Source organism: Necator americanus, chromosome I (genome assembly GCF_031761385.1).
Source record: "Necator americanus strain Aroian chromosome I, whole genome shotgun sequence".
Taxonomy (NCBI): Eukaryota; Metazoa; Nematoda; class Chromadorea; order Rhabditida; family Ancylostomatidae; genus Necator; species Necator americanus.
The window spans coordinates 16,398,972-16,419,379 of record NC_087371.1 but is presented as its reverse complement, the minus strand read 5'-3'; the positions used below and the strand labels follow the sequence as shown (position 1 = coordinate 16,419,379).

Genomic DNA, 20,408 nt, shown 5'->3' with positions numbered 1-20,408 from the left:
AGCTCTATTGTCCTCCCTTTTTGTATTTGGCACATTTGCGCTCAATTAGCGCGCGATAGTGTCGCGATAAGCGCGGTGTCGTGCGCCGACATTTCTCCCTCTCCTACAGGGTACACATACACAGCCCTTCTTTCACTCAGTCGCTTCGAAAGCATCTCAATTTTATTGTCTTGGAATTTTCTAACTTCATTTTTTGGATACACTGTTTCCTCATTTAATATCTTTGCTGATCATAATATGTTGATGTTGTTGTATGTGTTAATAGTGATTATAATAGGATAGTAATTAGCTTCATGTAATTAGCCTGCATTGAACAGGTGCTGTGAGAGATTTCGTCCATTCTACTGGCTCGTTTTTCGTGTTTCCTTCACATAGAAAGAACCTCACACTATCCCCCGGAAACGCTCACTTTCTCCCTCTCCATCTTGATTTCTCGTTTCCTCACGAAAATCAATCGATTTCCGAGTAAGTCGCGTATGTGCAATGATGAGGTATTAGGAATTCATGCGCGCGTAAAGTTTCTTGAATGTCATGTTTTATTCTCGAATCTGTTTGTTTGTGTGTACATATATGTCCTCTAGGACCTATTGTCTTGCGTATTCATGGACCGAAATTCGGTCATAAATGTGCTCTTATTAATTTGCAAATAATAAATATTGAAATACAAAAAGAAAAACTTCGATGGGTTTGTTGGAAAATTGCGGTGAAAAACATTACACCGCACTGCGGTAAACCTAAGCTTACACTCATGTGGTGACAATATTTAGAAAGAAAAACTCCAAAGCTCTCCAGCTCCAGTGAAGTAAAGCTTAGTACTCTCACAACTCAAGTAAAGTTCAAACTACCAATCTGGAGAGAAAAGAGTAAACGAAATGTGCAAATGTCGGAAGTTTAACTTCCTCTCAACTGTCTCGGTAGACGCGGTGATTCAAGCCCTGTAGGGTAGAACGTCTGTGAGGAACATTGAAATTAACCAGAAATCTTTATGCGGAGGAAATTAGGGCATCTGGGATTCCAAACCTAAAGTTCCGGAGATGAAGTGATATTCACCACTTTCTCTGCACCTTCGACATAAAAGATAATCTTAAAAGCTAATGAATCGTTCTCAGACAATCAACACTTGGAAGATTATCGACGATGCGCAGATCTTGGAAGGTTTTAGGATTGTTACTTGGTACCTTTTCTGCAATTAACAGTATATAACACATTAGATTGTTAGAAATTCAAATAATTGCATGATCCAACGGAAGGTTGCGAGAAAAAGAATGTTGAGGATGTGTAGCTTGTCTGGTTGGATATTAATGGTTGTAGTTCCATTGATCTCAAAACTGACGTTTAGCTAGCTTTTCGAAAGACTCAAAAGATCAAATAACTCTGCAAGCCATTCACGTCAACCAATTTCTACCAGCTAAGCTACAAGTAAACAGGAAAAAAGTCGCTGCAATTATTTTAACATTGCAGTTCTTACTCGTCCAGATCGAACAACTTAATTTTCAAATAATTGACATTTGGCGTCTTTTTGAATGTTGTTACGTAAGTAGTCTTATAACCGACATAAAGATAATAACTCACAAAATAACACAACACAAATAATTCCAACTGTCAAAATTTTCATTCCAAGATAGAACAGTGTATGAGAGACATAAAATATAGATGATAGTCGAAAAGACAGATACATAAGTACGAACAGACAGACAGAGGTGGATACCGGTAGATAGATGAAGGATTTCTGTATAAGACTAGGCGATAGGCGATGTAATGGTAGGACCTGTGTTCGGGAGCGCTAGGTGTACAGGGAGTGAGAGTTTCGAGCTAATTTAACAAGATAGAAAGAATTAAGTCTAAAAACACGAGACTATTTGAAGAGAACTTTGTTCAAAGCAAATGTCCCTTCCCTAGTCTGATATGCTCTGGTTTTTGTTGAACTTTTTGCTGTTTGCATAATGCTCATATTCTAAACAGATACAATTTTTTGTCTAAGACAATCGCAATAAATAATTTTTCTTTTCATAGAAGAAAACTTGGAGAACAATATTAAAAACATCTATTTGTTTGGCGCATATACGAATTCACAGACATGTAAAGCACAGAATAGATGACTAGAATGATATGATCACTAACCGGAATACAGGAAGTATCTTCCGTGAAGAATTACACATAGACGACGACCCACCTAACAATTAGTCAGCAGATCAAGATTAATCAGTTAATTAATAAGTCCTCACACGAATTTCCAGTGATTGGCAAACCACATGCACACGCATCAACTCGACACCGATACAGCAATGGTAGAGTAACAAGTGTATCCGGATCTTTGGCTAATGATAAGCAACCAAGTGTGCGGCACCAGCATGCACTACGAATTTGGCAAGTACAGAAGAAAACGATGCTTAATACTGTCGTGTACATGAAACACTCGACACGTAAAAGGGCCAGGATTTCTAATAACAACTCGAGGGGTTTGTGTGCACGCAAAATACTAGCCATTAATTCAACAATTAAATAACAAGACGTCGAAAGAGGCTGATAATTGACAGATATAGTGATAATTTGTAGTCAACTGTCCCGATATAATAACATATCAGACCCTAGACCCCTCCCAAGAAAAAAACAACATAAAACCAGCGCTACATCAACACGGAAAAATCGACGACTACTATACTTTAGCCGTTTTCTCCTTGAGTTTCTCTGCGTAACTTTTCCTTGGCTCAGGTTTTGCGTATCGCTTGCCAGCAGCGACGCAACTGTAAGGAAATTTTGGAAAGATGATCTTAGATGCGTCAAATGACTGAAAAGAAACTGAAACTTTTGCTACTTAGTTTTTGATTTTGGGGACGCTGCTCAATGAAAATAAATTATTTCTCGTAATTTCTTATCTAAAAAACCACCACATATCAATTAATGATCATTCTCATTACAGAGTATGAAAGGTGGTGCTCTTCATTTACGTCATTACGTTGGAAGAACTATTTTTCAGCATTCCAGAGCACTACTTTTTTCGAAACATTTTCAGAAAAATATACTAGAAGTAAGTCAAAATATCTGCTAAGGACAGGTCCCTTTTCTATTCCAATTGTAGTTTTCAAATCAAATTTGGCAAATACAAAATTTTTTAGAAAACATGACGCAAAAAGAAAAAAAGCATAAAATGCCAAAGAAAAGATACCTCCTTCATGAACTTAGTCTTCGAAATCTCCAATTTGTCAAGCATAGTTTTTTAAGTGTATGAAGGTAGTTTATTTTTTGTTTATAAGTTGAATCAACAAGGAGAATAAAGTGCTTTAAAAATAAACTGGAACACAAATGCAAAACAAGACGAAGATTGGCCTTGTTGATCGTTGTGAAGAATTACTGCACTACGTATGAAATTTGAAGAGTGCTACAAAAAGCACGAGTCATAGTTGCTGCAAAGAAACGGAGAACGTATTGCTCTATCATTATCACTTCCCTGCGCGTCCATTTTCCATGCGGAATACAACATTCCGACCACAGGTCATAACAGTGTTTCAAGGAAAATGACTTTAGTACTTTGATCAACATTAATTACTGAAACAATAAAATGACTTGATGAGAAAATCGGTGCCAAAACAAAAACAAAAAAGAAATAATAATTGAAAAAAGGAAACTAAAAGAATTAGCTACCTGAACGATGGCTTTTCAACCGGTTTTTTCGGTTCCGGTTTTGGCTCTGACAACGATGGGAATGCCCTCTCTTCAAAAGAATACGCAGAGCAACCACTTTGTGACGAAGCCTGAGAACAATTTTCGGTGAGGAATTGTGACACAGTGACATCAATGTATGTAAAAACGATTTTTTGGCGCGGAAACAAAATTTGCCCAGATTTATTTGCCAAGAGGAACTCTCAAACTTTTTAGCAAAATAGTAACATAAACTCAATAGTTTTGCATCACACTATTAATGGTTTTTTCACAGCTGAAGAGCAGGAGACGCATGTCTTTTTTCTTAAACTTGTATTAGAATCTTCGAGAGCTTTGAAAAAGAACGCTTGTTGATTTTTCTACGTTTTATAATACAAACAGCTTGCGTCCATTGTTCGTGTTACAAAGGTAACTGAAGTTTCGCAATCCATTACAAAGTATGAAAAACTAACTTCCAAGAACAATAAAGTTCCAGGACAAACTTGTCGACAAATAGAAAGATGTCAAATCATGGCTGTGCTGCAACATGTTATTTTCGATATAAAACAAAATCTCACATTGAGGTTGCAAAGAAAGATTCATTTGAAACTCGTACTCTCATTTATAAGTACCCGAGATGTAGTTAAATCTGATTGACTACCTGTCGGATTACATTAAACCTTATTTAAAAAAAAACCAGAGATGACGTTGATGTGCACGGAAAAGAAGAGATTATAATGACTATAAAGACCTTTCTTTCCGCATGTCCATCACTTCCATTCTCACTGTCCGCTTCCCAGCGTCTACCTTTTCCAGAGGATGTATTGGACGTGTCATTTGTGGATAAATGCTCGCTATCAGCATTCCTCTCGCGACGGAAGCTATTATACCGTGGTCTAGAACATAAATCAGAGAAAATGGAAGGGAGCAAAAAAGGTAAAATCAGCTACCTTTCAATTTGAAGGGTGTTTGAAGATCCAGCAGAAGCGGCGGAAGCAAGATTTCCCGTAGAGACGCTTAGCATGGACTCACCGCTATTCGTTGTACCACTACCACCACCACACCCCCCACCTCCACCATTGATGTAGTCGCTACGACGTCGGCCATCTTGATTTAATCCACCTCCGTTTCGGCGGCCTCCTTGGTGATAAGTGCGTTCGCCGTTTCCACGACGAGATGCTCCTCCAGCGGCTGAGCTTCTACCGCCCCTGGAATTTTGCTCGCGGTAACTTCGTCGTTCTATTCCTCCGTACTGAGACGTGGATGGTAGAATCCCATTGATTCCTGTTGAAGAGTGTGGTGGAACAGCGCCATTCGGATGCATTGGATAGCCATTTGCACCAGATGAGTATGTTCTGTTAGCTGAAAGGCGAATTAATAATTATATACGGTATAATAAAAAAGCATAAACCCCGACATCGTCCAGTATGAGAGTTCCTTTGATGCTGTGGTTGTCCGTGTCTGTTCATACGCTGCCGAGTTTCATCTTGCACGTGAACAACTGTGGCTCCTGGTCTAAACGTTGCCCGCGGTACATAGCCATAGCTGGCTAGCAACTGCCCTAACTCGTACAGTGGTGTATAAAGTTGCGGTTCGGCGGCAATTGGTTCTGGCATCTGAAAACAGACCTATCACTTCCTCTAAGCAAGAAAGAAAGGAGTGAAGATTTTCACAGAGAAAGAATAATGCATTCCTAAAATGGCCACTTTCAAAATTTTAAAATCATCTCATTCGACAACTTAATATTTTGTATGCGCAAAGATAATATGGAAAAGTGCTACAGTACCTAAAGGAGAAAGTGACGAGATTGCTCTCGAGTGGTAATTATAGCAAAGTAGTGGTATGGTGCAATGGTTAACGTTCCTAGGGTGCAGTAAATTATAGATTGGAAATCTGCCGCAGTCATGAGTGTTGCACAATTTTTTTACGTGTTTTCAGTACTTAAAGCGATGGGATAGATGCATCCCGGGCACACAAGAAATTAATACTGACACCATTTTCTCAAAGTCAAGAGATACCTCTCCGGTAAGGGTTAGTCGCTTACGTGTACGTTACGCGTCGGCGAGCTTTTGCAGACTCACTGGTCATATCACAATCAATCATGGTATAGTTAGACAGTAGTGTACTATTTGAGAAAGTAAAAATGTTTGGTTGTTAAACAGAATAAATGAAATAAATGAGACTCAGTGTCAAGATTTTTAACAGCAAAAAATATTAAATGAATAACAAAAGAATCAGGGGAAGCACTAAAGCTGTTCGCGATAACCAAAATTCGTCCAAGCATAACCAATCACAACAACTTCTAAGTAGAACTCACTTGAAATACATCTCTCGACTGATTCCTTTTCCCGTCATTCTAGAGATTTAAATGATGCAGTTCATTGCGAAGTTTGAGTCCTTTTACTCACGCGTAGTGATCAATACACTATACAATATTTAGCTTGCGTGTCCAGCCCCAAACATGCGAACAAGTGCCTAATCGTCGAAGGGTTAAAAGCAGTGTATCACGAAACTTACGACGTTGAGGTCTCTGTGAAAAAATATGGTTCGGGGTGTATATTGTGAGTATGAGCGTGTTCTCGTTCAATTCCCCCTAATTCCCTGTAAAACTGCAAACGGTATTTGTATCAACGAGGTACGCTAGAACGCACCTTCTTTCTGCACGCATCCACGAGCGAGGTATTGGAAGCTAATAGTGTGCCTGAACAGCCTATTCAAGTAAACCCAATGAATACGCAGCTGAGGGAACTGGAGCATGTACAAAGGTTGCGCGTTCTAACATACCTCGTAGGAACAAAGGCGGTTCGCACGTCGTTTTTCAAGACGATAACGAGGAATCAGACCGGTTTACGCTCATACTCGTAAAATACACTTCGAACTCTATATCTGTCCAAAGAAACCCCAACATGGTCAGTTTCGTGATACGCTGCTTTTGATATTTACATTCGCTTACATTTACAATCGAACAAGCAGTTTTTCATGCCTTTTTTCATGCGCATCTACTTAGCAAAAGGGCAAGACAATACAGCAATTTTTAATTGAAGATGAAGAACAAGAAGCATGATCATGCAGCACTTCTTACCCTTATTAGGCATCTTTTTTTTATAAACGCACAAGCAAAAGTTGGTCACTATTTCGGACACATGTAATTTTTTGTCATGAGCGAGTATTAGAAACTAAAAGCTACTGGTTGTCAAATAGAATGAATAAATGAAATGAATGAGAATCAATGCCAAAATTTTTAACAGCAAAAAATTACTTACTTCGTAAACGAACCATAAAACTAAATAAACTTATTAGCATTCAATAAACAGTTTGAAAAGAAAAAAAAACGGCAAAAGCGACCTATTAACAAAAAGACTGTGGTAACATCACACAAATGCCGCACAGTGGCAACCCAATGATTAATCCATGTTAACCAAACGTGGATTTTCATTTCCGAGTGACTGAGAGGAACACACAAGGTCTATAGATAAACAATTGCCAGTAACTTATTGAATGGTAATATTTACTACCAGCAGTAGCCTTCTTTATCGTCTCCAATATTTCGTCAAGTACTTCTTGTCACGTATAACCGCAACCCTCAACTATTTCTAATACTGAATGCTCCAGAAAGGATCTGAGTATTTCTTTTCTCCCCTTTTTCTTCGTCCCACAAAACTTTCTATTTATGTGGCATGTTTGCTAGACGTTCAGCACTACATTTTATCACTTAAAAACCACATGAAAACTTGAGAATTACACTGAATTGCTACTTTGCTAACAGATTGTCTAGCGCATTCCACTTCTATACAACGAAGTTAAGACCCTTTTATTTGGAGTTCAAGGCATCACCCCAGGAATCTGACATGATATGGATTTCCGATGGACAAACTCTATAGGTAGTCGTAGATTGCGGGATCAGGGGTGGTTCCGCTCATCTCTCCCTAATCGTAGTAAAAAAACCGGCGTGAAAGACTCCGTTATCCACGGCAGTTTCAGTTGCAACGCTCCACTTTCGTGCACGCGCTGCATCCAACTGCGCAGCGGTGGAAAACCAGTGACTTGGCCTCGACTGCCTATTCAAGTGAAATCTATGAATGGTTTGCTAAGGGGGCCAAAACGTATACATAAAGGAGCGTTCTAACGTTCTTCGTAGGGACGAAAGCTGTTCCTACGCCTTTTTTTAGGATGATTAGGGAGGTTGAGCGGAACCACCTCAGATCCCGCAACCTACAGCTCTATATTTAGCTCTTGCCATGGATTCGCTCACTACGTCAGATTCGTAGTATGCTGCTTTTAGGAGAGATTAGAGTTAGTTCATCGCAGCAAAAAGTTCCCGACAATTTTTTTCGAGTTTAAACTTCTAATCAGAAAAGGACGACGCACCACCTACACTGATACTCGCTGACAACAACAAGGAATTCTATTTAATCACCTGAGTTGGCATCCGATCGATTGGCGGTAAATCGCTAGGAGGGCCTCCGGCTTTAATGCGGGCCTAAACTACAAACAAATACAATCACGATCAATGCAGAGCTACAAATCTTACGGGTAGGTGAATGCTAGAAAAAAAATCAATTTGAGAAAGAAGCAAAGAAAATCCTCGAAGAACTGTTTAAAAAAGACAACAGAAAACAAAAATTGAAATACTCACACAAATCGGTTTGTTATTAAAGGTGATGTTCATATTCTGCAGGTGAAGATACGCTTGTTGAGTCGTCTCTTCATTGTCAAACGTTACATACCAGCTATTATTCAACCCGTACTTCAAATCAACGTACGACGGACCCCCAGCGAGCATTTTCTCCACTTCCTGTAAAAACCTAACTTAAGAATTTTCTACAGAAGCGCTCATCTCATAATGACAAACCTCTCTATGCTCTTCACTGATCTCCCTTAGAATAATGGTACATCGTCGGCATACAGAACGAACTTTTTCTCCGCGTTCATCCACCTCCACTTGGTTGGACTCTAAAAAAAAGACCAGAACTTCGTTACAGGTTTTAAGCTATTGAATCGGAACAAGACAGAGTACGACACATGAAATTCCATTTTGTAAAAAATACTAAAGGGGGAACAACAGGGAAAAGCATCAAATTTTTCTAAGACGAAAAAAGAGAGAATCTACCTCGCAAAACCTGCAAGATCAAATTGTAGTCATTGGTTAGCTGTACAATCTTCCGAAATCCAGCAATAATCGATATGGGCACAAACTGATCTGCATCCATTTGGCATCGCAAATATCGATCGGTTATTAGATTCTCCCTAGGAGATCAGATCATTCAAAAAACGAACCTGAATCAGCCACAAATAGTTTTTCTTTCACCTGCAACATAAATGCACTCTGAAGAACACTGATTACGCGAATACCAACATGAGTTTCGTATGGCTACGACAGAAAAGCTAGTTTGGAACAACTTTACATTGTTATTCTAGCATGGAAGATATTAAAGGCATCACCCCACGAATCTGAGGTGGTGCAGATTTCAGGTGGAGTATTCGTATACAGGATGGGAGACTACGGAGAGGGGGGTGATTCCGTCCATTTCTTCCTAATTGCGGTTAAAAAACGGCCCGGAAGATACGGCTTCAGGCGTTTTGGCGCACTATTTTCTACAGGGAGTTCGACTGGAGCGCGCCAGCCTTGTGCGGCGCCGCATCTTCTGGGCCGTTTTTTACGACAATTAGGAAGAAATGGACGGACTCACCCCCCTCGCCGTAGTCTCCCATCCCGCATACGAATACTCCACCTGAAATCTGCAGCACCTCAGATTCGTGTAGTGATGCCTTTAAGTGAGTCCAAAAGATGCAGAGCCAAAAACGAATAAATTACCTTCTTACCTACATGCGAGAAAGCAGAAACTACGCAGAAAACTCCTGCATAGATAGTAAGTGCGACGCAAACATCAATAATTCATATATTTCAGTTAGATTTTGATAAGTGCCTCATAACAAGGAGCAACATGCCATAATTCAACATTGCAGTGCATTTAGTTAAGGTACACATACTAACACGCTTGTATGACATTCTTTATGACCAAGTAACAAAAAAATCATCTCTTTTTTCTTTTTAAAACAAAAGTAGTTTTGTAAAGCAAGGACATAAAGCCAAGATACCAAAAATAAAACCTTTTTTTGTAGAAAAGCTATCTAACAATCCCACTTTCTAAGATATTTACTACTAAGTCCTTAAACGTTATCCGCATCACTTGCGAAGCGAAATGGCCTATGATACGTTCCCCATGAAATACTTTCCACAACTTTTCGATTTTCTACTTATGCAGACATCTAGAAAGTTCCTCCTATCCTACGCCGTTTAGCATAGAGAATGGAAGTTTCCAGGTCTTATGCTTACTTCTCGAATAAGGGAACAGTGTGAAGGAATCTTAAATGTGTCTCGAAAAATTTGGCCATATCAGGGTTTATAATTACTGCTAACTGCTTTCTATTGAAGTAATCGATGAAAATGACGCTTTGTCAAAGAATAGTAGAAGAATAGTGGCTGTTACTTGTCCAAATACGATCTACTTTGCAAATAAATCAACTAAGACGATGTATAATCATGAATAGTTACATGTGTAAGATGTGACAACTCATCAGCGCCCTACCTATTTGTGGAAGTACTGATTGATCGATGATAGAAATCAGATATCATTCCTTCAGTGCAGACTCCAACTAAGGCTGCAAATATCAAGAATACCTTAACCTTTGCAATCAAACTGAATAAGCATTTCTCCCAACCGCTCGTTATCATATATGTCATTTAGTCGCAATTTCCATATTCTGTGGTTTACCCCACCCAAGCATGGGTAGGTGGAAATTAGCGAAAAACATCCGCTATAGCCGCAATGGGCCCTCATTATCGACATGCGAACCTCTTGCTCATCGAGGAGTCTGTCTACTAACGAGAGACAGAGGAAATACGCCGAAATTAAATGAAAAACGAGCGCTCGTGGCTTCAATCGTGGCGGAGCTATTGAGCAACAGCATGTTGTCCAGCGACGCATAACAAGCAAAAGCGTACGAAAGTGATGAGTGTGACAGATTAGGAATGACAAAAAGCATATTGAGTGATAGCACAACTTCATTACCTCGAAAAATAGTACTCGAGTTGTGCTTTGAGCTGTTGCTTGAGGTCTGGCATCGGAAGAGGTGGGGGAATCGGGGAAGGGGCGCTCGGCACCGACATAGAGGGCACGTCGCAATTTACCAAGTTGTTACGACATTCAGTGGTGAACCTAAACCTCAATGAGATATGTAAAATAATAACCTAAGCCTCAAATGACTACAAGAAGTAAATGGAAAGCTAATAAAAGTGGGGGAGGAAGCGACAGAAATAAATACAAGAAAGCGAAAAACATGGCTCTACCAGTACGGCAATTGCGGGGCCGGTGGCGCGTCGATCGGAGGCGGCGGCGCCTTTTCTAGATCGCCGACCATTCGTTCGATTTGACTCCGATCTATTTGGATGGCCTGAAATGCGAACACTAGAAATGAAGGACAATGAGAAAAAAAAAACAACCTCACAGGAAATAGATGAAAATTGAGAATAATTTTGAAGGAGGGTAGCTGAAGAGTTACGAGTACGAGAAAGCAACATACAATGAAATTCCAAATAATAAAGCACTGGGCAAAGTTTCAAAATAATTATGTGAACTTGTGCATTAAATCAGTGTTAAAGACCGATGACTAACAAAAGCGTAAAAACAACGCAGAGCCAAGAATACAATCAGAATGTTCTCCTGGTTGAACATTTCGGTTCCAACTGTTTAGACACGTTCCATCTTCCATGGACCCATTTCTGTCTGTCTAGACGAGAAAGTGGAACAAAGAATATGTACCCAATATTTGAAAAAAAAAACTAGTTAAAAATCTACTTTACAAGGGCCACAATTAAAACCACATACCGAAATGAAAAGATGAATGAGGGATTTGCCAAATAATTCTTTTTACACAAATCGGTTGGAAGTGCCGTAAACTCTTTAGTCTGCTTATTTCGGGATAGAAATGTAGACATGAGCATACTTGCAGAACAAAAAACTTTGGAGAGAAAAAGAAGGCAATCGCTAAGAAGATAACAACAATGCATTCCAGTTAATAAGGTTGTTTTCATTTCGAGTACTGCTGATTACTCGTACGCATTCCTTTTCAATATAGGAATTTGCAGTGCGTGTCTACTAAGTACGGGGAAGGATACGCCAGAAGCGTTTACATTTTATTTGGTTGGATTTGGCGACTATGGCGGACAAACAAAGATTTCAGAAGCAGATTTCGTTTTTCTACCAGGCCTTTCCAAGAAAAAAAAGACAAATGACGCAAAGTCCCCTATGAACACGTGATCAATCATTCTGGAAAACAAGCAGACCTCCTTTGTCCTCAACTCGAGGTTCACATGTATTCCCACCGTTATCTGGGTTTAGCAAGCATAAAACGGGAAGAGGACAGTTCAAGAAAATGGCGATAATTTTACAATATATACAATTTACTTTGTGCCAATACATAAACAAAGTCAAAAAATCCACGTAATTCTCCCTCGTCCTTCAGAAGGCATTTCCATTGCTGGCATCAAATATCCCACAAGACGTAAGAAGGAAAGCCCATCGACCGGCCGTCAGTGAGATGCCGTCGATAGAATAATGCCTTTAGTGATGACGTCGAGAAAAGGCCGCTCGGAATTATTCATGCATCGACGCGAAGAAATTTTCTACTTAACTGCTGTAGAATTAGAGGAATAATGAGCATTTTAGCCTAGGTTTCCTATATTATTGTCCATTGTTTTTGTCTTTAGAAGCTGAAAATCTGCCTGGACCTTAATAACAACCAAGGCGTTGTTCGGCTTTATACCAACATTCGAAATTGTTAATGGAATGCCAACGCTAAGCGTGAATGACGTGATATAAAGCAAGTCGGACGTAATAGAATCTGAGAACCAGATTCTAAGGTGTGCCAACGCAAAAAAAATGTGCTGTTTAAGACGTAACTAATAGCTCTGGATTAGAATTACCAGTTGTTCTGGATCCAGAGCTAGTATTTTAACAAATGCAAACAATTTCTAACTCTAACGAAAGCCTATGCGATAACGTGAACAAGGAAAATATGATGATGGGACTTTGTTAAAAAAAAGAATACTAGACTTTTCTTTTTGAAAGTTGTCATACATGATAGAGAGGAAGGCATCACATTTAATCAAAAACCATTTGCGTAAAAGAGCAACATTCTTCGAATCTGGTGTTAACACTTCCTTCGCTTCTAAAGGCCTCTTGTTCTCATCAGCTTTTTCGAGCTACGCGTGAGACAAGTTTTTTGGGCAGGCTCATTATCATTATCGCTCATATAATAGTCGGTTCGTGGCGCTCGTCCATATGACTAGAGCGTACGCGTTCCTGTTATCTCGACAATGTAGCAATGTTAAGGATGTGCGACGTTAAACCTACATATTCCCACTGCATATACAATCAATACCAAAACCATATCGAATTTGTCAACTATTTACCGACTTCATCCGTTATTGTACAACTGCATATCCGATCAGATTACCAAAGTAACCAACTAGGTTCATATTACAGCCAAAAGGTGGTTACTACACATCAAAACATGGACATACCGTTACAAATTATTACAAACACATGTGTAATTAGGCGAACATCAACGATCAAAGTTACTGTTTGTAGAGCAATGTTAGCAAACACGAGAACATGAAACCAATCCACACAATTCGCAAACGGTATGTTTGAGAAAGGCTGAATTGGGATTCTTTGTACGCGGAACCCTTTTTATTTCATAGATTCATAGATTGTTGTTCTCAAGTTACACCTGGCTAGAAGATGGAGATGCATAGAATGTGGCGGTATGTCGTGTTGGACTAACACATTTTCCTCCCTTACTCTCCTTATTTACTTCCTGTAAAATTAGTTTCCTTCTCATTTGTTACACGGAAATTCAATCACGAGATCAAAAATCTTTTATTCCGAGACTCAGGAGAACATTACAACGATGCGTCCAAACATTTCTAGCAATCTCATATGTTGGCAGTTGGCCAACATATGAGATTGCTAGAAATGTTTGGACGTTCATTCGCTGCATTCATTCCTATTAGTTGAAAATTAGTTGTAGACAACTGAGAGTTAGAGTTAAAAACTATGGTAGGTTTTTACTACTATAATATTACTATTACTTACTAGTTAGTCAAAGAGTGGTAAGAGTTTCCACTGTGACTGCACGATCGATCGGTTAAAGAGCGGTAAGAGTTTCCACTGTGACTGCACGATCGATCGGTGGTTCGAAGCCGCTCCAATGCCAACCAAGCTCTAGACACTTTACCCTTCTATTAGTTAACTGCTGCAGACCATTTTGCTACCCTAAGTGCAGGAAGGAACCTTCCGCGTCCCAGAATCCAGAAAACGTTTTCGTGAAAATGACAGCAGTTTGTGAACAGAACAAATTTACATGTGCGTAAAAATCGTGAGAAAATAATAGTGAAAATAGCACCTACAGACCAAAAACTGCACCTTATTTTGTACGAAATCGTATATATTATAAAGTTTTCATTTCCGCAATCATCTCCTGTATAACTTCCACTTTTTCATTCCCAAAAAGGGGAAACATGACCAATTCCAAAAGGATGAGAGAGAAGGGCGAACAGAAAACGGAAGAATCTTTATTTCTCAAACAAATTTGGCAAGCAACCAGAGAATAACGCACCGAGAGGAGGCATTGCCTTGCATTTTTCAATTATATTAATATCAGAAGCAAGGAAGCCGCTATTCTACAGAACGGCAAACAAAATCTTTGATCAAAATCAAAACCGCCACTTTTCTGCTCATAAAAGACCACTTGTTTTCTCGAAAAATCAAATCATTATGGTTATCGGCCAGACTACTGCGAACTACTGCGGCATTGTTCCGTTAAAAAAATATATAATGCCGACTATGAAAGCATTGCATGATAAGTATCGGAATCACAATTTCTACAACCATCTTTGATTGGTGCTAAAGCTTCCTCAATCACCAGTATTCTGTGCTCACGTCAATCCTGTTGACAAGGGAGGTATGTTTAGGTAAGGCGTTCCAACGTAAGCGAATGACGAGTATTTGCACAGCTCCCGAGCCGTTGCGTAATTGCATGAACACTCAATTTTGCCTAATTCTATCCACTGACAAGAGAAGTCCGGCAACTTCTGCTACTTTTGCAGGGTAGTGATGTGGCAAGTAAAGCTGCACGAACGAGACAGAATATGTATAAAAAAAATAAAAACAACAGGTTGTGAGCCACACCTACTTTGTTTTCCTTTCTTACCGGCCAATTAAAGCACTTTATAATTTGCCCAAACTGCAAATTGTCATATTTGGTAAGCCGGCTGAACAGGGTAATGGAACGCAGAACAAAGGCAACTAATATACGAATATGTCGGATGATATAAGTTGGCTAGATCCCAAACATTTCACTCGAGTCTGAAATATGTGAAATTTTGCAGAATGCATCTCGAAAATGAAAGCTAGTTGAATTTGGCAAAAAAAAAATAGTGCAGTCCATAATTATCAAGCTGGATGCAAGCATTTGAGTTACTTCTGCAAAATCAATATATAGAACACATAGTTCAAAAAAACTATTTGAATGTACCCACCGATTGCCCTTTCACCTCTAACAGAAAGAAGCGATTTTACTGCAAAGAACCACAGAGATAGAAGAGAGGTAATTTACTGAATTATCGGATCAAATAAAGAAATGTTAGACTACTATTGATATATATTTCTGGTTAATTTCTGAAGTTTTCCGTTTATTTCATCATAAATTATACCATGAGTGCGGGTGTAGTGTAGCGGTTAGAGGTTCCGCTTCCTGCACGATCGATCGGAGGTTCGAATCCGCCCTAGAGCTCACCAAGCGTTTGATCCTTCCGGGGTCGATAAATTGGTACCATACTTGTCTGGGAGGATAAAAACACTGACTTGACACATCGGCTAGCCACCGCAAGTCATTGTGTAGGCCAGTTACACGTTCGTAATCCTCAAACGATTCGGAATTGAAGTGAACGTGGGGGCGCATCCCAAGCGGATTGATTAACGCCAGAAACTTTACTTTTATCCTTTAAATTATACCATAGTTCTTCAATATTATGCTGGTTTCGTAGTTCTGGATGCGACTGGGCCAAAGTTAGCTTACGCTAACATAGTTTTCATCATAATAGAAATGGTTGAACGAAAAATCTTTCTAAAAATTTCTACCACAGATCAAAAACGAAAGTGCGTCGAAATTCCGGGAGTTTTCGAGTAAAATGTGGGAGAGGGGGTGGGACACTCAGTGGTGCCCTTATTCCTGAAAGCAAATAACTAAATCGATTGGGGCATTAAGACCTAAGCATTAGTCTTAGAGGATCTATGACATGTAAGCTAAAGTTACTAAGAGAAAAGGGTCCAGAAATAAGAGCACCACTGAATGCCCCCTCCCATCACCAACTACATTTCCACGAGTTTTCTCTCTGACTCCTCCAATTTCCTGCTCCAATCGCCTTAACACGGATGAAGCATTTAATATAAGTTAAAAAGGCTGCGTGAAAGTGGTTCACGCTTCTGTAGTAGATGGAAGTGTGGTGATCAGTGAAAAGAACGTTTCTGCAAATATTATGTAAGTTAGGGCAGAAATCGCCGGCATGTATATCATCAGGTTACTCATAAAAACGATGACCTGAAAGTGGCTTGTTTGAACTGAAAGCAAATGTAAGTTACCTGCTTTAAAATCAAAAGGAATCAAACTTGATGATCTGATGTGATCTCTTATATTCCGAAGAAATGTGAGAAGTAAAATTTAGTTTCCTACAAATTATGTTATTACCTGGTCCACTATTTTACCCAAAATGTTCTATCACAGAAACTAAAAGCATGAAGCCGCCCGTTGTTTTTCCCATCTTCCGCACGAAACATGTACTTTTTTGAAAAAAAAGGGGAAAAATACTCGTTTACTTCAAAGTGCTTCATCGCCTACTCCAACTCTGAAACCAGGTGAAGGTGTTCAGGGAGAGTTAATCTTAGCTTAGAATAAGAACCATGAATGAGATAACAACCTTTTTCATTCGTTGATACTTACATTTCCCACGAAATCAAAGGGTGCCCGAAAGAAAAGACAAACACACAGCAGTAGAGTAGGTAAATCCTAATAGTTCGTCAAACCGTAGCTATGACTCATTCCTATGAGTTTGTTTGTCTGACAAAGCAAACTTTTTTTCGGTGCTGGGAATGAGTGACTATCTGAAGCATGACTCACACCACGTGAAATTATTGTTCTAAAGGAATAACGTTAATTCTTCAAAAAAAAAACCAAGAAGCTCTAATTTTATGGACTTATATAGCTCTCAAATAAACTTAATGGGAGCTACACATTATGAAAAGTAAAGAATAGAACAAATTGTGGGAATTTTCTGTCACAATCTCCTTATACTACATTCGCATAACCACAAATTACGTGGAAAAGGGAAACAGTCATCTCCGAGCTGCCGTCTCCAAGTATGAAGATTAAGGTAGAAATGTTGCATTTCAGCAAGATGAACAAGCCCGCTGAACGTGAAACATTGAGGAAAAAATAGAATGGCAATCCAAGCGTTCAAGTATTGTCTAAAACTCGTTTTAGACTCTTATCTTTATAGAATTTGTGAACAACCGACATCGAAAAACCGCGAAGTGAACGAGTTTCAAAGCAAATATGCGCACTCTTCCATCGTTAGAAGTACTTTGGTTTGTAGAAACATCCAAACAATCCCCATTATGCGGTTTCTGCCAAAATATTTCGGTGGAATCTGCTTGAGTGGAGCTGATTTCAAAAGACGTCCAGGTTCAATCGGAAACACTGACCAGTAATCAACTCCTAGTCAAACGAAAATCTCAAAAAAAAAAAAAATGTCGGTTTGCTTATTGTACTTGACGGTAAACCCATACATGTCAACATGTTTAGAGTTTGCACAGAATTCGAACGGTTCAAAAGCAACAGATAGCGAGCTACAGATATTTTTCTTTCGAATTTCATCAATTTCAACGAATTGGCTTCGTCGAGCTAACTTATTGAAAACAATGAAAATGTTGGCAATCGAAAATTGCCTCCATACCACCAAAACAATGTTCTAATAAGAATTCTGATGAAGCAAAAGGGTAGAGGAAAGAAACGAGAACTGTTTCAAACAGTCTTTATTGGAGTAGAACAAATTGATAGTTGACGGAAAGAGATCGTACTTCAGAAAGCCTACATTTTTACTCTACTCGTCCATTCAATATGTTGTCCTTTCCTTCATCCGTTGTCATCGAAGCATGTACCCTTCTTTAATAAAAGGAAGGGACAAACTTCGACGACAATGAACACATCAAAAGAGTCCATAAGCTAGGTGCACCCATTCGTCTTGAACTAGAACAAGTTTCATAATTTATTTCAACTTGAAGACATTTTATGGTTGTGAGAGCAGTTCACACTGAGAATCCTTCTTCTTCTGAATCTCTTTTCCCAGAGCTCAGACGCTTTATCGTTACAAATGTGACATATTTTACATCTTATTACACGTCTGACCATTTGTTTCCAATCATTTCCTTTCACTTTTCGTCAACCAATATGTCAAAAATAGTAGTAATTAAGTCAGAGACAGAAAGGAAGAGCAGAATTAAAAGGAACGTTCTATGAGCCGAAGAGCTCGATTGGTCAAAAATGTGGAACGCACGACACAGAATGCGGAACGAGACATGGAGACAGGTTACATTCGATTAGAACGCAAATTTTTAAACCAGTTTGTTTCGTTAGTTGTCGAAGAAAATATATATGTGTGCGTACGAGAACGAAAACAGAAAGTCATAAAACAGAACTTGCAAACAGTGGAAGAGAAAAACGAGCAAACACCAACCTTTTGGACGACGAAACAGCGTGGGGACATTTCAGTACAAATATAGAATGCATCATCGTCCAGTTCCAAAGAATTCATAGCTGACGCGTAGGTGGAGGATGGCGGAGTTACGGACAGACGCTGAATGATTGAGTGGGACCAAGGGACCACAATAACGACGACGACAGCGAGCAGTTCCCGCCGAACGTTGGTGGCGTGGAGCAGCTCGTGTGGCTGGAGACGAGCAGCAACAGCTGACGCAGCTCTTCTCCACAAGTCGCACCCCTCTGACTGCCTGCTGAGGACGAAGCGCTGAAGCTCTGAGGCGTGTCTCAGAGAGCTGTCATTGAATATATGAAGCTGGCGGGCAGCGTGTGCGCGAGCGGATAGCAGTGGCAGAGACGCAGCGTCGGAGGTCGGGGGTCGGCGTGCAGACGACGAGAGCCGAACGGGCCCTCGGGGAGGCCGCGGGCTGACTGAACGAATGACGTGGGCATCGTCGAGCACCGCCCACCTCAACGCAGCGAGCGGCTGATGACGTCGAGGCCTTCCGTAGGGCGGTTGCATATCGTCCGACCAGTCGCCGAACTCCCGACGACGATGTGCGTGTGGCCAGGGTGACTCATTGCGCACTGGACCCCTTTGCCGAGTCATAATAGCATCGCGGTTTTTCTGTTCTTCTAAAGTGGATGGTACGATGTAGGAGTCGTTCTCGCACTTTTTCAAACTGGCTGTGGGCGTGGCTTTTTTACACCATACGCAACGGTTTCATCGTCTCACAAATCTAGCTATGTAAATGGTTCTTCTAGTACGAGCTACGCGAATTCCTTGCTATGTAGGCTCATTGATGCATAGAATGCGCAAAAGCTCGACGATAGTTCTATCGTGCAGAAGGAAATGTGAAGTTCTCCTAGCCACTGCGACTGCCCCGTCTACAATCAATATCTATAGGAAGTGAAATCACCGACGGTGGTCATCACTGCCAACGACTACATAGTATGACCTGGAAAGTGCCTAAGCTTTTCAAAATTCCATTTCCTCAATGTTGTCAACCTGCAATTTCTTCTACGCATGCGTTAGTGCACACCTGTGATGACCTAGATGCTTCTGTTGGGAACATGCTCCAACGCGCTCGATTGTGGTTGTGAGGGCTAGCATAGATTAGAGTCAAAACGAAATGAATCACGAGTGTAGTTGCGGTGCATTTGCGTACGCGCTCGAAACGACGCGGTGGAGGCAGCAGTTGGAACCGAGGGGCCCGTCGTAAACTGCAGCGATGGGTGGTGTCAGCAAGGATTTTATCACGATCCTAGCCGCTCCACCGAAGTGCCTCGAGAGTAGCCACGTACGCATTTCGCAAGTGTCAATCCGCTTGGGATGCGCCCTCACGCCCACTTCAATTCAGAATCGTTTGAGGTTCACGAACGTGTAACTGGCCTATACAATGACTTGCGGTGGCTAGCCGATGTGTCAAGTCGCTTTTTTTTATCCTCCCAGACAAGTCTGGTACCAATTTATCGACCCCTTAGGGCTGAAAGGCTTAATGAGCACTAGGGCGGATTCAAAGCTCCGATCGTGCAGTAAGGGAAACCTCTAACCGCTACACTACTACACTCGCCCCCCGTATAGGTATAACCCACCTGAAATCTGCACCACCCCAGATTCGTTGGGGATGCCTTTAACTGTACCATTTGTTGAATTCATCACAGCTTTTAGGTAGACTCACCAAGTATAAGCACGTGTATATTGTACATTTTGAACTGTGTAGATGTTGCACTGCAACAGTCGTCATGTAACTTATAGCACATCATTGAAATACATCGATGTCACCCGCTAGTTCCACTGCGCCGCTTCGAGCGCAGCACCTCACGCAATTGCATTGAGCTTCAAGTCGTTTTGATCTGACTATATGTATAGGTAGCAGCTAAATCTT

At 40.3% G+C, this 20,408-nt stretch overlaps 1 protein-coding gene across 2 annotated transcripts; it reads right to left on the bottom strand.

Moving 5' to 3' along the window:
• Window positions 1-1,895: 1,895 nt before the first annotated feature.
• RB195_005769 (uncharacterized protein) lies at window positions 1,896-19,129 on the bottom strand (the record flags this gene model as incomplete). Of its 2 annotated transcripts, XM_064178499.1 has the most annotated exons (14): window positions 1,896-1,954; window positions 2,122-2,173; window positions 2,663-2,744; window positions 3,643-3,752; window positions 4,391-4,535; window positions 4,590-5,001; window positions 5,057-5,255; window positions 8,057-8,119; window positions 8,276-8,434; window positions 8,492-8,592; window positions 8,750-8,886; window positions 10,713-10,859; window positions 10,991-11,094; window positions 18,497-19,129. In XM_064178499.1, the coding sequence occupies 14 exons, from the start codon at window positions 19,127-19,129 to the stop codon at window positions 1,896-1,898; spliced, it is 2,403 nt and encodes an 800-aa protein (XP_064035540.1). The 2 variants fall into 2 exon arrangements, with proteins under 2 accessions (XP_064035540.1, XP_064035541.1); XM_064178498.1 differs by lacking the exons at window positions 1,896-1,954; window positions 2,122-2,173 and having other exon boundaries at window positions 2,657-2,744.
• Between the last annotated feature and the right edge of the window lie 1,279 nt (window positions 19,130-20,408).